At 42.8% G+C, this 17,591-nt stretch overlaps 1 protein-coding gene across 2 annotated transcripts; it reads right to left on the bottom strand.

Moving 5' to 3' along the window:
* Positions 1–1,180: 1,180 nt before the first annotated feature.
* On the bottom strand, positions 1,181–17,256 carry LOC109882775 (insulin-like growth factor-binding protein 2-A). 2 transcript variants are annotated; one of them, XR_004203474.1, is made up of 5 exons: positions 16,715–17,234; positions 5,551–5,726; positions 2,671–2,811; positions 2,182–2,414; positions 1,181–1,939 (listed from the first exon to the last, which is right to left on the bottom strand). XR_004203474.1 is itself a non-coding variant. In XM_020474863.2 (4 exons), the coding sequence occupies exons 1-4, from the start codon at positions 17,100–17,102 to the stop codon at positions 2,256–2,258; spliced, it is 864 nt and encodes a 287-aa protein (XP_020330452.2). In that variant the 5' UTR covers positions 17,103–17,256; the 3' UTR covers positions 1,181–2,255. The 2 variants fall into 2 exon arrangements, 1 of the variants encoding a protein (XP_020330452.2); XM_020474863.2 differs by having other exon boundaries at positions 1,181–2,414; positions 16,715–17,256.
* Between the last annotated feature and the right edge of the window lie 335 nt (positions 17,257–17,591).

Genomic DNA, 17,591 nt, shown 5'->3' with positions numbered 1-17,591 from the left:
GAATTTTCCAAGGCTATTTGTAAGCCTTAATGCAAGTTCCCTATACCATAGCTACCATACCACATAAAGAAACGTAGAAGAATTTCCATACATGCAAAGCAGTGTCTGCCAACTGCCATGAAACACCTGAACATAGGCAATCATGTGGGTTTAGCTTTGAACTGGGTTGTACCATGAAACACCTGAACATAGGCAATCATGTGGGTTTAGCTTTGAACTGGGTTGTACCATGAAACACCTGAACATAGGCAATCATGTGGGTTTAGCTTTGAACTGGGTTGTACCATGAAACACCTGAACATAGGCAATCATGTGGGTTTAGCTTTGAACTGGGTTGTACCATGAAACACCTGAACATAGGCAATCATGTGGGTTTAGCTTTGAACTGGGTTGTACCATGAAACACCTGAACATAGGCAATCATGTGGGTTTAGCTTTGAACTGGGTTGTACCATGAAACACCTGAACATAGGCAATCATGTGGGTTTAGCTTTGAACTGGGTTGTACCATGAAACACCTGAACATAGGCAATCATGTGGGTTTAGCTTTGAACTGGGTTGTACCATGAAACACCTGAACATAGGCAATCATGTGGGTTTAGCTTTGAACTGGGTTGTACCATGAAACACCTGAACATAGGCAATCATGTGGGTTTAGCTTTGAACTGGGTTGTACCATGAAACACCTGAACATAGGCAATCATGTGGGTTTAGCTTTGAACTGGGTTGTACCATGAAACACCTGAACATAGGCAATCATGTGGGTTTAGCTTTGAACTGGGTTGTACCATGAAACACCTGAACATAGGCAATCATGTGGGTTTAGCTTTGAACTGGGTTGTACCATGAAACACCTGAACATAGGCAATCATGTGGGTTTAGCTTTGAACTGGGTTGTACCATGAAACACCTGAACATAGGCAATCATGTGGGTTTAGCTTTGAACTGGGTTGTACCATGAAACACCTGAACATAGGCAATCATGTGGGTTTAGCTTTGAACTGGGTTGTACCATGAAACACCTGAACATAGGCAATCATGTGGGTTTAGCTTTGAACTGGGTTGTACCATGAACTGGGTTGTACCATGAAATACGATGGCTTATCTACACCTAGACCTCCAGTAAGAAAATGAGACACAAGATAGCAGGGCATACGTCCGAATGAATACACAATCAACGTACAGGAAGTTACCATCCATTTAATCATGTACTGCATCTTATAGCAAGACGTTCTTTATCACAAAACAATTCTACATTTCTATTTGTGTTCCTGTTAACGAGGAAATCTAAAACGTGTAGTTGTGTTTATAACAACAAGACTTTGTCTATGTGGTTTTCCTACAGTGTATAGAAGACATATGTGTATTCCAAAAGGCTATTGAAGGTAGGTTTCATAGTTTTAGTAGCCTACCAACCTGAAGGCGTAGAACACTGTAAAACAAACAAACGGTAGGCGGAGTTGAGTACACAACCACCAAACATTTGACATGTTCACTTCCCAGCACCAGAAAGTAAGACACTTGGGCTGCGTTTACACACGCAGAAGATCTGATCTGATCGGTCAAAAGACGAATCGGTGACAAAATATCAGAATTGGGCTACCAGTGTAAACACAGCCATACAAACACTAAGTAAGTAAGACACTAATCCCTTAAAGCGTCAATTCGCCGTTTAGTTTTTTGCTTCACATATTCACCTTTCAAATAAGTCAAATCATTTTTTCATGACAACATTTCTCTAGATACCCTACAACAGATACATTGAATACAAGAGGTCCATAGCGGTGAATACTAATTGCCAAATGTGCATATAATTGGAATTTACGTGCAAATCGCCCATTGACATCAATGCTTGATTTTTACACAAAAGTCTGAGCTGGACACAGATTTAGCCCATAGTAAACATTCTTCTTATTAGACTTTGTTCACCACAGAAAAGCTACGAGAGGGAAAGAAAGAGAGATCAATGAAAATACCAGTTAAACACTGACTTCCTTTGAAATTACAAAGAAGAATGGGTTTCATCTTTGTTGCCTGTCACATCCTATGCCCTTGCAGTGGAATTTGTTCTCAAGCCAAGACACATTATGGTGGTTACATTGTACGATATCGCTGAGAATTGATTTAATACCAAACAAAACTATACACAGAAACAGACGCACAAACATTTTGATAGCTTACTCAAGTGTTTAGAGTACTGCTTCCTCTGTTGTGTTTTAACACTCAGGCCGATCAAAGGGAGAACCAGGGCCGTACTATTTCTGGGCTGAGGCGAGGGTGTCCATCTCTGGCCCTCTAAGGTACTGGCTGCAGTTTGGGTCTCCCCTCACGGTCGGTGCTGATGGGATGGGCCGACCGGTGTGTGGGTTGACGCACCAGCACTCCCCCCTCTGGCCGTGCAGAGACATCTTACACTGAAACACAGAATGAACATGTGTTTGTGTGTGTGTGTGTGTGTGTATGCTCCTGGGCCATGAAGTAAGAGTGAGCAGTCACCTGTTTGAGGTTATACTGCCCCCTCTGTCACAGTTGGGGATGTGCAGGGTGTAGTCACCTGTTTGAGGTTATACTGCCCCCTCTGTCACAGTTGGGGATGTGCAGGGTGTAGTCACCTGTTTGAGGTTATACTGCCCCTCATATCACAGTTGGGGATGTGCAGAGTGTAGTCACCTGTTTGAGGTTATACTGCCCCCTCATATCACAGTTGGGGATGTGCAGGGCATACAGGTCTTCCAGTGGGCCTCGGTTGTCTCTGAAGGGCATCTTAGATATCCTCTCCAGTACCTGGTCCAGCTCCTGCTGACACTGAATCTACAGTACACAACAGGCAACACCAGTCACATGATTAATAGCCTGGGAAATCTCAGACCTTGAAGCAACAGGCAACACAATTCACATTATTAATAGCCTGGGAAATCTCAGACCTTGAAGCAACAGGCAACACAATTCACATGATTAATAGTCTGGGAAATCTCAGACCTTGAAGCAACAGGCAACACCAGTCACATGATTAATAGTCTGACTATTACACTGGGGCCGAGCTCCCTGCCATCCAGGACCTCTATACCAGGCGGTGTCAGAGGAAGGCTCTAAAAATTGTCAGATTCCAGCCACCCAAGTCATAGACTGTTCTCTCTGCTAATGCACGGCAAGTAGTACCGATGCACCAAGTCTGGAACCAACAGGACTCTGAACTTCTACCCCCAAGCCATGAGACTGCAAAATAATTATTTGAATAGTTAACCAAATAGCTACACGGACTATCTGCATTGACCGTTTTTGCACTAACGTTTTTGACTTATCACACACGCTGCTGCTACTGTTGACTATCTGTTAGCTTAATTCTAGCTATATGTACATATCTCAATTCCCGGGCAGGGTGCTCTTCAGAATATATTACGAGTTTGGTTTGGATGGGCTTAAAATGCAGACGGGATTTCTGCTCGTGAAAAACAACGTTGTAAACTTGTAACGCTAACGTTAGCTGTCATGGCACAAGCAAACAACTTACTTGCCAAATACACTCATTGAAAATATCTAGCTAAAATACCGATTTTTGTGTCCGGTGGTAGGCTAATGTTTGCGTCAGGACATGAACGGAAAGGCTCTGGACTGATTTCCTGCTCGAGTCCCATTTCCGCCTCTTGTCCCAACCGATGCTGGTACTGTCAGCAGACATGTGTGCTGGAACACTGGATACATTGTGGGAGGCAAACCGTCAGCCTAGGGAGACTACATGATTAATGACCCAGCAATACCTTCAGACCACTGTTTGAGAAAAGAAATAAAACATTCTCCAAAATCATCTACAAAGGTGTAACGGCTTTCTTGTGGTGAAGGAGAGTCGGACTAAAATGCGGCGTGATGATGATTCATGTTATTTTAATGAAGGCAGAAACTATACATAAAGAAACTACAAAATAATGAAATGTGAAACCCGAAACAGCCCTATCTGGTGCAAACACAAAGACAGGAACAATCACCCACCAAACACTCAAAGAATATGGCTGCCTAAATATGGTTCCCAATCAGAGACAACGATAAACACCTACCTCTGATTGAGAACCACTCCAGACAGCCATAGACCTTGCTAGATACCTCCACTAAGCCACACACCCAATAACTCACAAAACCCCAAGACAAAACACACCACAATAAACCCATGTCACACCCCGGCCTGACCAAATAAATAAAGACAAACACAATAATACTTCGACCAGGGCGTGACAAAAGGTTAAGAGCTGGATTCTCTGAGGAATAATAATCCACAGGAAATGAAATGAACAGCACTACCAATACAATTATTAATTCACATGAAAATGAATGTTTCTCTCACAGGTATAACTGAGCGTACATTTTATTTGCATGACTAATTCTATTATGGATTATTGCCAAAGCACCTGATCGTCCTCTTTCTGTAGGTTTTATGGCTTCATCAATAGTAAAACTGATTGGAGTGTTGCACTTACAGTCTCTCCTGATGGGTTCTGATGTGTTGCCAAGACTCACTAATATCCGGGGCAAATGGTTCTAGTTTAAACTTGGCATCCGTGAAATGCCAAAATCATTATCCTCAAGGAAAATCACTCAATGTGGGAAAATAAGTACTGGTAGTAGTTTATAATAAAATCTTGAAATAAAGCATTTATAATAGATTAGTAAACCGTTTATTCAGGCAGTGCTGGAATGTCTACCAATGGCATGTCCATCATTTTGTGAGAAATTACACCGGTCACTCAGAACATTTACCAAGCATTTATAAAGTATAAACAGTGCTCACTTTAAATGAGGTCACGCAAGAACACTTAACTAATGATTAGTAGATGGTTTATAAGGACCGATATTAAACAGCTTATGAACGATCGTGTTAATTATTATGACATAGTTATTCATAAATATGTGAATACCTGGCTTACTAACATTTACATATGTGGGTGTAATGATGAATAAACTATTTATTAATCCATTATAAATGCTTCATTACAAGGTGTTATTATAAAGTACTACCAAAGTCATTTCCTAGGTCGGTCTACAACAGGACGCCAGGCCCGACTTCAAGGAAACAATACAGTTTTCAACAGTAGGGTCTTGTACTGTCATGTGTGAAACATTTACACCTTCCCCATGGTCACGTTCAGTACGCTTCAAATGGGGGCAAACGTTGTCAAACGGAGGGCTCTCTTGTCCAATAGAAATGCTTATCTACATTTTCCGATTGAAAAAGCTGGCCTTAACTGTCCAAATTGGCAGTAAAACATTGTTAGCTGCTGGACACCATCAGGTCTGCTCCAGAAGATGGCAGCAGTGCACTAGGTTCTGTTAAGACTGACTCCTTCCTAAAGGGACATGGACACTGCTAATCATGATCCCAGGTTCACTAACTGTTTACTAACAGATGCGACCCACTAATGGTCTCGGTTTACCAAGGAAGCGTCTCAAATGGCACCCTGTTCCCTATATAAGGCACTACTTTTAACCAGGGCCCATATTAAGGGAATAGGGTGCTATTTGGGATGTAGCCTAACTGTTTAGTACTAGGTGTTTACTAACCTGCTTGCCGCGGGGAGTTTTGGGGTCCTCCGGCTTGTTACTCTTCATCTTGGTCTTCATCTCCTGTCGGTGCTGGCGCATAGCGTTCTCCTTGGGCCCCAGCCATGGGTTGTCCTTAGTGGCCTTCCTCACCGGGGGGATCTCTGTCAGGCTCGTGTCCAGGTCCACCACCTCCCCTGAGGGACAGACACGCACGCAAGATACAGGATACATGCACAGACTCACACACATGCACATGCACATACACACACACACACACGCACTCTCACACACACACATACACACACACACACACACACACACACACACACACACACACACACACACACACACACACACACACACACACACACACACACACACACACACACAAATACAAACACAGTCAAAACAGCTCTATGGAAACCAGTTCCATTAAATCAATTGATCGTTCATTACAACACTGTCATAACATTGTCGTTATATTGTCATTACATCACAGAAAAGCTCAACCATGTGAATGATTAAGTATACTGCACCTTCCTTCATGAAATGAGAAATGATAGGGCCAGCAGGTTGGATTTAGTACATTTGGCAATGGCAGGCATGGTGAATCTTTCAGCGGAAATAGATACATCTTTAAAGGTGCAATATCTTGGACCTTTTTCAAAAATATTGTGAAATATTTTTATTTGTTTATTTTTTCCATTTTAACTTCCAAGAATGAGAACTAATAGTGAACATATGATTCTGTCTGTGTACACTTTTCTGTTAACTCTGGGGCACCTTCACTTGCTATGACTAGTGTCCTCCTCACCTCTAATGTCAAGGCATGTCATGAAAGGGCACAAGCTCATTTTCATGTCCGACTGATTAGAACGAAAGCTTGAACAGCAACCACCCAGAACTAACACACCACACTATCTGGGGAAGGGAGGTAGAAGTCCTCAGCTGTTTGACCAGATAACCTGTGGTTAAACATCAACCAAACAATGCAGGGGGCCTGGCCCTGCGAGTCCACTAGCTGTCCATGCTATTCCTGACAACAGACAGAGCGGTGGCTGAGGGCCCACTAGCAGCTCTCCCAGGGCTCTGGGACCGTCAAAATGGAAGAATAACAGAAACGGCAGGGGGGAGGAAACAGTTGGCTGGACCTTGTTTTGAGGAAATCTTAGATGAATAAACTTTCAGAGTAATGTATTGTTTACAAACTCTCTGTACTGTCAGGCTGTCCAGTGACATACCACTATTAACGACAGAGCTTATAAGGTTATAGGTTATAAGATATTAGAGGCTTGGCCGGCCCTTAAGTGAAGTGTATTCTACACTAAGGACGGAGCAAGAGGGGTCCCTCTGACGTTCACAATCCAATAGATTTATAATATGCAATACCTACATGTTTCAAACAGACCACCATAGTCCCTGTGCCTAAGATGGCGAAGGTAACCTGCCTAAATTATTAACGCCCTGTAGCACTCACGTCGGTAGCCATGAAGTGCTTTGAAAGGCTGGTCATGGCTCACAACATCATCATGCCAGAAACCTTAGATCACTCCAATTTGCATACCACCCCAACATCTTAATCACACTCCACACTTCCTTTCCCACCTGGACAAAAGGAACACCAATGTGAGAATGCTGTTCATTGACTACAGGTCAGCATTCAACACCATAGCGCCCACAAAGCTCATCACTAAGCCAAGGACCCTGGGACTAAACACCTCCCTCTGTAACTGGATCCTGGACTTCCTGATGGGCTGCCCCCAGGTGGTAAGGGTAGGCAACAACACATATGCCATGCTGATCCTCAACACTGGGGCCCCTCAGGGGTGCGTGCTTAGTCCCCTCCTGTACTCCCTGCTCACCCACGACTGAGTGGTCAAGTACGACTTCAACACCATCATTAAGTTTGCTGACGACACAACAGTGGCAGATCTAACTTCAGCTCTCCTCATGAAAATATAAGATCTAACTTCAGCTCTCCTCATGAAAATATAAGATCTAACTTCAGCTCTCCTCATGAAACTATTAGATCTAACTTCAGCTCTCCTCATGAAAATATAAGATCTAACTTCAGCTCTCCTCATGAAAATATAAGATCTAACTTCATCTCTCCTCATGAAACTATTAGATCTAACTTCATCTCTCCTCATGAAAATATAAGATCTAACTTCAGTTCTCCTCATGAAACTATTAGATCTAACTTCATCTCTCCTCATGAAACTATCAGATCTAACTTCAGCTCTCCTCATGAAAATATAAGATCTAACTTCAGTTCTCCTCATGAAACTATTAGATCTAACTTCATCTCTCCTCATGAAACTATCAGATCTAACTTCAGCTCTCCTCATGAAAATATAAGATCTAACTTCAGTTCTCCTCATGAAACTATCAGATCTAACTTCAGCTCTCCTCATGAAACCATCAGATCTAAACATCTAACTTCAGCTCTCCTCATGAAACTATCAGATCTAACTTCAGCTCTCCTCATGAAACTATCAGATCTAACTTCAGCTCTCCTCATGAAACTATCAGATCTAACTTCAGCTCTCCTCATGAAACTATCAGATCTAACTTCAGCTCTCCTCATGAAACTATCAGATCTAACTTCAGCTCTCCTCGTGAAACTATCAGATCTAACTTCAGCTCTCCTCATGAAACTATCAGATCTAAACATCTAACTTCAGCTCTCCTCATGAATCCATCAGACCTAACTTCTGCTCTTCTCATGAAACCATCAGATCTAACTTCAGCTCTCCTCATGAAACTATCAGATCTAACTTCAGCTCTCCTCATGAAACTATCAGATCTAACTTCAGCTCTCCTCATGAAACTATCAGATCTAACTTCAGCTCCCCGCATGAAACTCTTTGTGCTCTCAGTGTCCTTTGTAGAACAGAGGGCAGAAGTCAACTGGAATCAGGTGTGAGACATGCACAAAAACACACACACACACACTTATACATCCCTAAACACACACACACAGACACAGACACACACAAATTATGTTGTTTTCATCTAATAGATAATCCCAACTGTCTCCAACTGTAATATACTGATTACAGCTTCATGGAGGAAACCTAAGAAGGTTTGAGTCTATTAAAAACCACACACACACACACACACACACACAGAGAGACACACAGAGACACACACGGACAGGGTCAGGACCCCACTCTAAGGGGGCCCCGTTCCTGCAGCACACTCTGTTCCACCGATCCACAGAGGTGGGCCTGGGCTTTGCAACGTCAACAGAGCTGCAGCTCCATTGTTTTTACTTTGTTGTCCGGTCCACTGCTTGAAATAATACAGCAGACAAAAGGGATGAGTGGCTTCCTTGCTTTTTTAATAGCTGATGCTTGTCAAATTCCCAGAACAGCACAAAGGAGAGAAGGTTCATGTCTGACAGTCTAGACTCTAGTCAACTGAGCAGATGGCCCATGGATGGAGAAGAGGAGACTGGATAGGTCAAACCAACACACATTCATGGTTCAAATGATCCCGTTAATTCTCCCCTTTAATCTCAATGTGACTTATTGTGTAATACATGAATATTACCTCACTCTAGGGCCAGCATAGTGATAATGATACTGTATTTCCCCGTGTTTATGTGTATATATAACATATCACCTTCACAATTGACTGTACAGTCGTGGCCAAAAGTTTTTAGAATGACACAAATATACATTTTCACAAAGTCTGCTGCATCAGTTTGTATGATGGCAATTTGCATATACTCCAGAATGTTATGAAGAGTGATCCGATTAATTGCAATTAACTGCAAAGTCCCTCTTTGCCATGCCAATGAGCTGAATCCCCCAAAAAACATTTCCACTGCATTTCAGCCCTGCCACAAAAGGACAAGCTGACATCATGTCAGTGATTCTCTCGTTAACACAGGTGTGAGTGTTGGCGAGGACAAGGCTGGAGATCACTCTGTCATGCTGATTAAGTTCGAATAACAGACTGGAAGCTTCAAAAGGAGGGTGGTGCTTGGAATCATTGTTCTTCCTCTGTCAACCATGGTTACCTTCAAGGAAACACGTGCCTTAATCATTGCTTTGCACAAAAAGGGCTTCACAGGCAAGAATATTGCTGCCAGTAAGATTGCACCTAAATCAACCATTTATCGGATCATCAAGAACTTCAAGGAGAGCGGTTACATTTTTGTGAAGAAGGCTTCAGGGCACCCAAGAAAGTCCAGCAAGCGCCAGGACTGTCTCCTAAAGTTGATTCAGCTGTGGGATCGGGGCACCACCAGTACAGAGCTTGCTCAGGAATGGCAGCAGGCAGGTGTGAGTGCATCTGCACGCACAGTGAGGCGAAGACTTTTGGAGGATGGCCTGGTGTCAAAAAGGGCAGCAAAGAAGCCACTTCTCTCCAGGAAAAACATCAGGGACAGACTGATATTCTGCAAAAGGTACAGGGATTGGACTGCTGAGGACTGGGGTAAAGTCATTTTCTCTGATGAATCCCCTTTCCAATTGGTTGGGGCATCCGGAAAAAAGCTTGCCCGGAGAAGACAAGGTGAGCGCTACCATTAGTCCTGTGTCATGCCAACAGTAAAGCATCCTGAGACCATTCATGTGTGGGGTTGCTTCTCAGCCAAGGGAGTGGGCTCACTCACAATTTTGCCTAAGAACACAGCCATGAATAAAGAATGGTACCAACACATCCTCCGAGAGCAACTTCTTCCAACCATCCAGGAACAGTTTAGTGACGAACAATGCCTTTTTCAGCATGATGGAGCACCTTGCCATAAGGCAAAAGTGATAACTAAGTGGCTAGGGGAACAAAACTATGATATTTTGGGTCCATGGCCAGGAAAATCCCCAGACCTTAATCCCATTGAGAACTTGTGGTCAATCCTCAAGAGGCGGGTGGACAAGCAAAAACCCACCAATTCAAAAACTCACAAACTCCAAGCATTGATTATGCAAGAATAGGCTGCCATCAGTCAGGATGTGGCCCAGAAGTTAATTGACAGCATGCCAGGGTGGATTGCAGAGATCTTGAAAAAGAAGGGTCAACACTACAAATATTGACTCTTTGCATAAACTTAATGTAATTATCAATAAAAGCCTTTGACACTTATGGAATGCTTGTAATTATACTTCAGTATTACATAGTAACATCTGACAGAAATATCTAAAGACACTGATGCAGCAAACTTTGTGAAAATTAATATTTGTGTCATTCTCAAAACTTTTGGCAACGACTGTACAGTAAAGCACTTTAGGGAGCTGTAGTTAAAAAGAGCCAGCTCCATAACTGCTTCCCATTATCCTTTACAAGGCCTGCTAGGACTCTCCTCCTAGAATCACACAGTCAGCACAGAGCAAGTGTGTTTACCTCACAGCCAGGCTATCTGGCCTGAGAGGCTCCTCCACAGCGTGAAGCTAGCTGGGGCTGGGCAGGTCCTGACACGTAGACACTGGCTGCACCCAGCCAGGCATCTATCCACCCCTGAACTGACTGACTGCAGGCTAAACCTGGGACTCTGGATGTGTCCCAAACAACACTGTATCCCTATGTGACTCTGGTTTAAAGTAGTGCACTATATAGGGAAAAGGGAGTATTTTACCATTTGGGACACACACACCTGGCTCAGAAGGACAGAGAGACAGGGAGACGGAGGCAAGCCAGAGCCCATCGAACCTGCAGGGCAGTACGGACAATTACAGCACACACATACAGAGAATAGAGAGAGAAGGGAGGGAGATGGTGCCCATCTTTCCCATTCCTTTGGGATTGAGGCTTGTAGACGTGACCTTGACATTAGGCCACTTTTGAGGTCTGAAAAGACCAGATTAACTTTGAAGAGTGAACATATCCATATCTCCTTTATTAACAGAGACGATAGGACACCAGATTAGGGTTGCATTTCCGGGACTTTCAATACATTCTCTGGTTTGCCCGAAATCCCGGTTGGAGGCTCCCCCGGAGTCAGGGGGAATAATCAGGATATCCAGAATCCTCCAACCAGGATTTCTGGAAAACCAGGGAATTTGTTGAAAGATGAAAATGAATTTAGCAACCCTACACCAGACATGTGATCCAAGTCATGGCACCAATGTAACAAGTCAACTGGCCTTTATACACAAACCACCATCATACAAGGATCAATTCCTAAGACAATAGCTCTGCCTGCAGCCATCGGGCTAGCCATGAACAACAGATCTTGGGTGATTGCAGCAGCCAAATGCATTGGCCTCCTTCTGTACACACATACCCAGCACTTAAATCTCCTTCAACTCCATTATCTTCGGTGAAGAAACATCAAACCATCTGTCGAAGCCAGCCCTATCCCCTGCAAAGTCCTTTTACAGGTCCCCTTCCAACCCCACTCAGTTCAGTAACATTTCAGACATAGTTTGTGTTTTCTCCAAGCACCGAAGAGAGGGAGGGAGGGAGTGGAAGGAGGGAGGGAACCAGCGAGAGAAAGAAAGAAAGAAAGAAAGAAAGAAAGGGGGAGAGAGAGAGAGAGAGAGAGAAAGAAAGAAAGAAAGAAAGAAAGAAAGAAAGAAAGAAAGAAAGAAAGAAAGAAAGAAAGAAAGAAAGAAAGAAAGAAAGAAAGGGGGAGAGAGAGAGAGAGAGAGAGAGAGAGAGAGAGAGAGAGAGAGAATGAAAGGGAGAGGGAGAGAAAAGCAGAGTGAGAGAGAAAGGGAGCAGGTTTATTCTGGAACGCGTCTGAGGCACGCTGAGATTCTTAGCATGGCTTCGGGTGAAGTTGCAGCCCCAGGGGTGGATGGCAGTGATGCCTGTGTTTTAGAGAAGCAGGAGGGATTATCAGGGGCTATTTCGGGCCTGCGGGCACCGTCTAGGGGGCTGGGCACCCCGGCAGTGGACCCATGCAGGTACAGATGAATACCCCTCGTTAGGGAGCCGTGTTATTCCACCGCCCAGTTGCAGCCAGATGGTCAGGATCTGTTTTCCTTGTAAAGCTTTGAGAGTTTTTTTTGTTGGTCTTTTGTTGGGTTGTGGGTGGGGTTGTGGGTGGGGTTGTGGGTGGGGTAACCCTCCCTCTGTTGGATAAGTGGCAGCCCAACGATGTGATCCTGATGGGAGGATGAGTGATGAACCTTGGTGTGTCTCAAATAGCACCCTATTTAGTTAACCTTTATTTTAGCAGGGTCTCTTTTGCAAAGGAGTGCACTACTTTTTCCCAGGGCCCATTATAGGGAACCATTTGGGACGCTACCCTTCTCTTAAATATATGTTTTTAATAGTATGTTTTTGTATTCGCGTGATGTATTATTGACTACGACGTGTCTTTACGTAATAATATGATATACTCCCCGTCTGCCTGTTGTGGAATCAATCTCGCCCCAACTTCTCTATTTACATCATTCACTGAAGCATCACAGTAAACCGACTGCATCTGTACCACTTGATATTGACAATGAGGGGCTACTGTCTAGGCGTAGGCTGGTGGGCTAATAAAGATGCCCATCCACCACAGGGTTCAGGTAAGGAGGAGACACGGGGTGCACCACAGACACTGAGGAGGGTTTTCATATCACGTCTTCCATGGATGAAAGGCTGCATGCCAGTCATGCATTAAGGCCTGTATAGCATGAGATGAGTAGCATGAAGGAATGCATATAGGCTGCTCTGCATTTCCCAGTGATCCAATCTTGGAGAATGCAGAACACGTTTTCCTTGGTTATAACATGTGTTCACATAATAACAGTAAGAAGTAAGCTTTATGCGACAACTCTTTGCATGTGTGTGTATTACGTGTGTTCTGCCAGATGAGAAAGACAGGTAAGTTAAGAGATAATTCTTTTGATACATGAGCGGATGTGACTGTTAAACAATGCGTTTTATGTTTGACTTATAAACTGATCCTATAAACTCCTCACAAGCCCTTTATTAAACAAGCCCTTTATTAATCAAGCCCTTTATTAATCAAGCCCTTTATTAATCAAGCCCTTTATTAAACAAGCCCTTTATTAATCAAGCCCTTTATTAAACAAGCCCTTTATTAAACAAGCCCTTTATTAATCAAGCCCTTTATTAATCAAGCCCTTTATTAATCAAGCCCTTTATTAAACAAGCCCTTTATTAATCAAGCCCTTTATTAAACAAGCCCTTTATTAAACAAGCCCTTTATTAAACAAGCCCTTTATTAATCAAGCCCTTTATTAAACAAGCCCTTTATTAATCAAGCCCTTTATTAATCAAGCCCTTTATTAAACAAGCCCTTTATTAATCAAGCCCTTTATTAAACAAGCCCTTTATTAAACAAGCCCTTTATTAAACAAGCCCTTTATTAATCAAGCCCTTTATTAAACAAGCCCTTTATTAAACAAGCCCTTTATTAAACAAGCCCTTAATTACACAAGCCCTTTATTAAACAAGCCCTTAATTAAAGTGAAGTGTTACTGCTATTAATTATCCCAAGGTTTACTCTGTTTCAACAAGCAGGAAATGTGATGTAGCTACCATGGCCTGAGTTGTCATCGATTGTGGTTTCGCACGTCGGCCTATTTAGACAATGAAAACGTGTAGGAAACGTGTGTAACCGGGGCTGCTTTTTGCATAATCTCGTGGACACACCAGATTGTGTCCAGAAGTTTATATCACTCCATATACTGGGATGCTTAAACCTGCAAGAAAGTGGTTAATAAGGGACTGTTTGAAAGGGAGTCATATAAACATTGCCTCATTTTGTTTTTACAGGTAACATACTGTGAATTCTGTCTGAAGTACATCACAAAACTGTATACCCCAGGTGTACATTATAGTACTGTGTAACCCAGGTGTACATTACAAAACTGTATACCCCAGGTGTACATTATAGTACTGTGTAACCCAGGTGTACATTATAGTACTGTGTAACTCAGGTGTACATTATAGTACTGTGTAACCCAGGTGTACATTACAAAACTGTATACCCCAGGTGTACATTATAGTACTGTGTAACCCAGGTGTACATTATAGTACTGTGTAACTCAGGTGTACATTATAGTACTGTGTAACTCAGGTGTACATTATAGTACTGTGTAATCCAGGTGTACATTACAAAACTGTATACCCCAGGTGTACATTATAGTACTGTGTAACCCAGGTGTACATTATAGTACTGTGTAACTCAGGTGTACATTATAGTACTGTGTAACTCAGGTGTACATTATAGTACTGTGTAACCCAGGTGTACATAATAGTACTGTGTAACCCAGGTGTACATAATAGTACTGTATACCCCAGGTGTACATTATAGTACTGTGTAACCCAGGTGTACATTATAGTACTGTGTAACCCAGGTGTACATTATAGTACTGTGTAACCCAGGTGTACATTATAGTACTGTGTAACCCAGGTGTACATTATAGTACTGTGTAACCCAGGTGTACATTATAGTACTGTGTAACTCAGGTGTACATAATAGTACTGTGTAACCCAGGTGTACATTATAGTACTGTGTAACTCAGGTGTACATAATAGTACTGTGTAACCCAGGTGTACATAATAGTACTGTTTAACCAAGGTGTACATAATAGTACTGTTTAACCCAGGTGTACATTATAGTACTGTGTAACCCAGGTGTACATAATAGTACTGTTTAACCCAGGTGTGCATAATAGTACTGTGTAATCCATGTGTATACAATAGTACTGTGTAAATCAGGTATACAAAATAGTACTGTGTAATCCAGGTGTACACAATAGTACTGTATAACCCAGGTGTACATAATAGTACTGTGTAACCCAGGTGTACATAATAGTACTCTATAACCCAGGTGTACATTATAGTACTGTGTAACCCAGGTGTACATTATAGTACTGTGTAACCCAGGTGTACATAATAGTACTGTATAACCCAGGTGTACATTATAGTACTGTGTAACCCAGGTGTACATTATAGTACTGTATAACCCAGGTGTACATTATAGTACTGTATAACCCAGGTGTACATTATAGTACTGTATAACCCAGGTGTACATTATAGTACTGTGTAACCCAGGTGTACATAATAGTACTGTGTAACCCAGGTGTAACCCATCCCTTACATGCCAGGCTGTGAATACATAGAAACTGTCAGAGTAGAAGAGAAACAGTTGGAGCAGAGAAATATAGGATGGCGTCATGGCAATTCACTGTACTGTAGGCTAGGACTGTGGCATCTGGCTGTAGCAAAGCAGACAGCAAGTAGCTATTTCAGGAAGAGTTCCACCATAGAAATAGTATTAGAACACCACTACCTCCTAAGACCCAACTTATCTCTGGCTACATGTGCAAGTGTAGGTTACTCCACGTGCATTTCTAGTGCTACTGTCTGTGGTGACCTGGCCCTAATCCATTTGAACTTTTCAGGAATCACAGGTTCTCCTTCATAATCTAATCAAATGTTACATTTGGCAGATGGGGACATTGACATTAGGTTTAGTAGAAATCACAGCATACTGAACAAGCTTCAACAAACACTCCAGTTGACACTAGTTGACAGTGGTTGGGGTCAAAGTACAAAGTCCAAATTGCCAATCAATGTGGCATTATTTTACTTCTCTCTCCTCTCTCATGTTATCCAATTCAATAGGAATGTTTGGGGATTTCTGTGTAATACACAAGCTGGGAATGTTATTTCAGGGTATAATCAAGCATACAGTCTTACAGTATAGGCTTGCTTATACAGTGTATGTTATACAGGAATAATATTGAAAGGTAAGGGAGCCTATTGGATTCCAGCAAGGGTCCAATAAGTCAACACATGGAGGTCAATAAGTCAAACTAGTCCAGTGTAGTTCTGGTTGTTGTTGGAGACTGATGGACGATACTACCTGCAAACGTTTCTTTCATTTGTGATTAGGACATATAGTCCAATGCCAAATACAGGCTTATATCATTTGCAGTTCAATTCGGTACATATAAAAGGCAAAAGTACCTTGATAAAATTGTGTTATAAAAGTCTTATACCTGTGTAATAACAAATAATTCAAATAAATAGGCGTTTTAGAGCGGGTTAATTACAGTTGAAATGTTTCTATGAGCAAATGGACGCCAAAATCATTAGTTTAGACTGCTGCGAATTAAATAAATCACAATACGGTCCACGCTAAGGGCTGTAAACCACCCCAATGACAGAGCAATTACAGATTAAAGCCTACTAATGATCATACTTCCCAAACTTCCTCTCTGCTCCATTACAACATTGCAAATGTATCAAGCTTGTTGAAACTGACCGCTAAGTTTCTCCCGGTGCTCCTGGCTCCCCGTGGGCTCGGTGACCACTTTGTGTCCGCACAGCCCCAGCCCCTGGACCAGCTGCTCGAGAGGCAGATCGGAGTCCGGCTTCGGGTAACACCGGAGCCCGCTGGAGCATCTCGGGGTGTACACGCCGCATAACTCGCCCTCTTGCCGGGCGCACACCGGGCAGCAACCGCAGCCCGGTTCGCGCACAATCTCTGCACAGGTCTCGGTGAGCTTCGGGCACGCAGCCTGACGTTCGGCGGTGCAACTCGGGCAACGGAAGACCATCTCCGCGAAAGAAGCTCCCACGAAAGCCACCGACAGCAGCAGCAAGCTGCAGCCTGAATACGATTTCATCCTCGGCGTGGAACGTCTTGTCATTTAGTGAGGCGATGGAACGCAACTCCAGGTAAAATAACTGTGCAATGCGAACAGGTGAAGCCAGCGGATGGGTTGAGTTCTGCAGGGTCCTACCAACCGCAGACTAATTGACAGCTCGTCAGACCAGTGGTGCGTATGGAAGAGCAGCAGGCAAACCCTAACAGGCAATTTTGTGCTATGACGAAAATATTATATAGCCTCTCAAGTTTTCATGCACAAGTATACCTAAGACCAGTCCAAATGACTTGTTATTTTGTAATCAACTTACATTATGTCTCTGGCCAACTGTTGATGTTGATGAGGCCTGTATATAGATAGATTGGTGATTTATTACAACAAGCAGAAATAACTGTCAGACAAACCCAAACACATATAGGATACACTGAAGTGATGCCCTATAAACGTTCTATTTAAAATGATTCTGATCAATGGAAACTAAGAAATGTCAGTTCTAGATACTATCCCCATTACAGGCTATGCAGCCTATTT

This window comes from Oncorhynchus kisutch, linkage group LG16 (genome assembly GCF_002021735.2).
Source record: "Oncorhynchus kisutch isolate 150728-3 linkage group LG16, Okis_V2, whole genome shotgun sequence".
Classification (NCBI taxonomy): domain Eukaryota; kingdom Metazoa; phylum Chordata; class Actinopteri; order Salmoniformes; family Salmonidae; genus Oncorhynchus; species Oncorhynchus kisutch.
Note: the sequence above shows the minus strand (reverse complement) of the source record. Positions and strands in the feature narration are given on the sequence as shown.

Coding starts and splice junctions, on each gene's coding strand:
- LOC109882775 (XM_020474863.2), bottom strand. CDS start 17,102: ATGACAAGACGTTCCACGCCGAGGATGAAATCGTATTCAGGCTGCAGC. Junction 2,812..5,550: donor AAACTCCCCGCGGCAAGCAG/GTTAGTAAACAC, acceptor TGTGTACTGTAG/ATTCAGTGTCAGCAGGAGCT. Junction 2,415..2,670: donor GGCAGTATAACCTCAAACAG/GTGACTACACTC, acceptor TCTGTGTTTCAG/TGTAAGATGTCTCTGCACGG.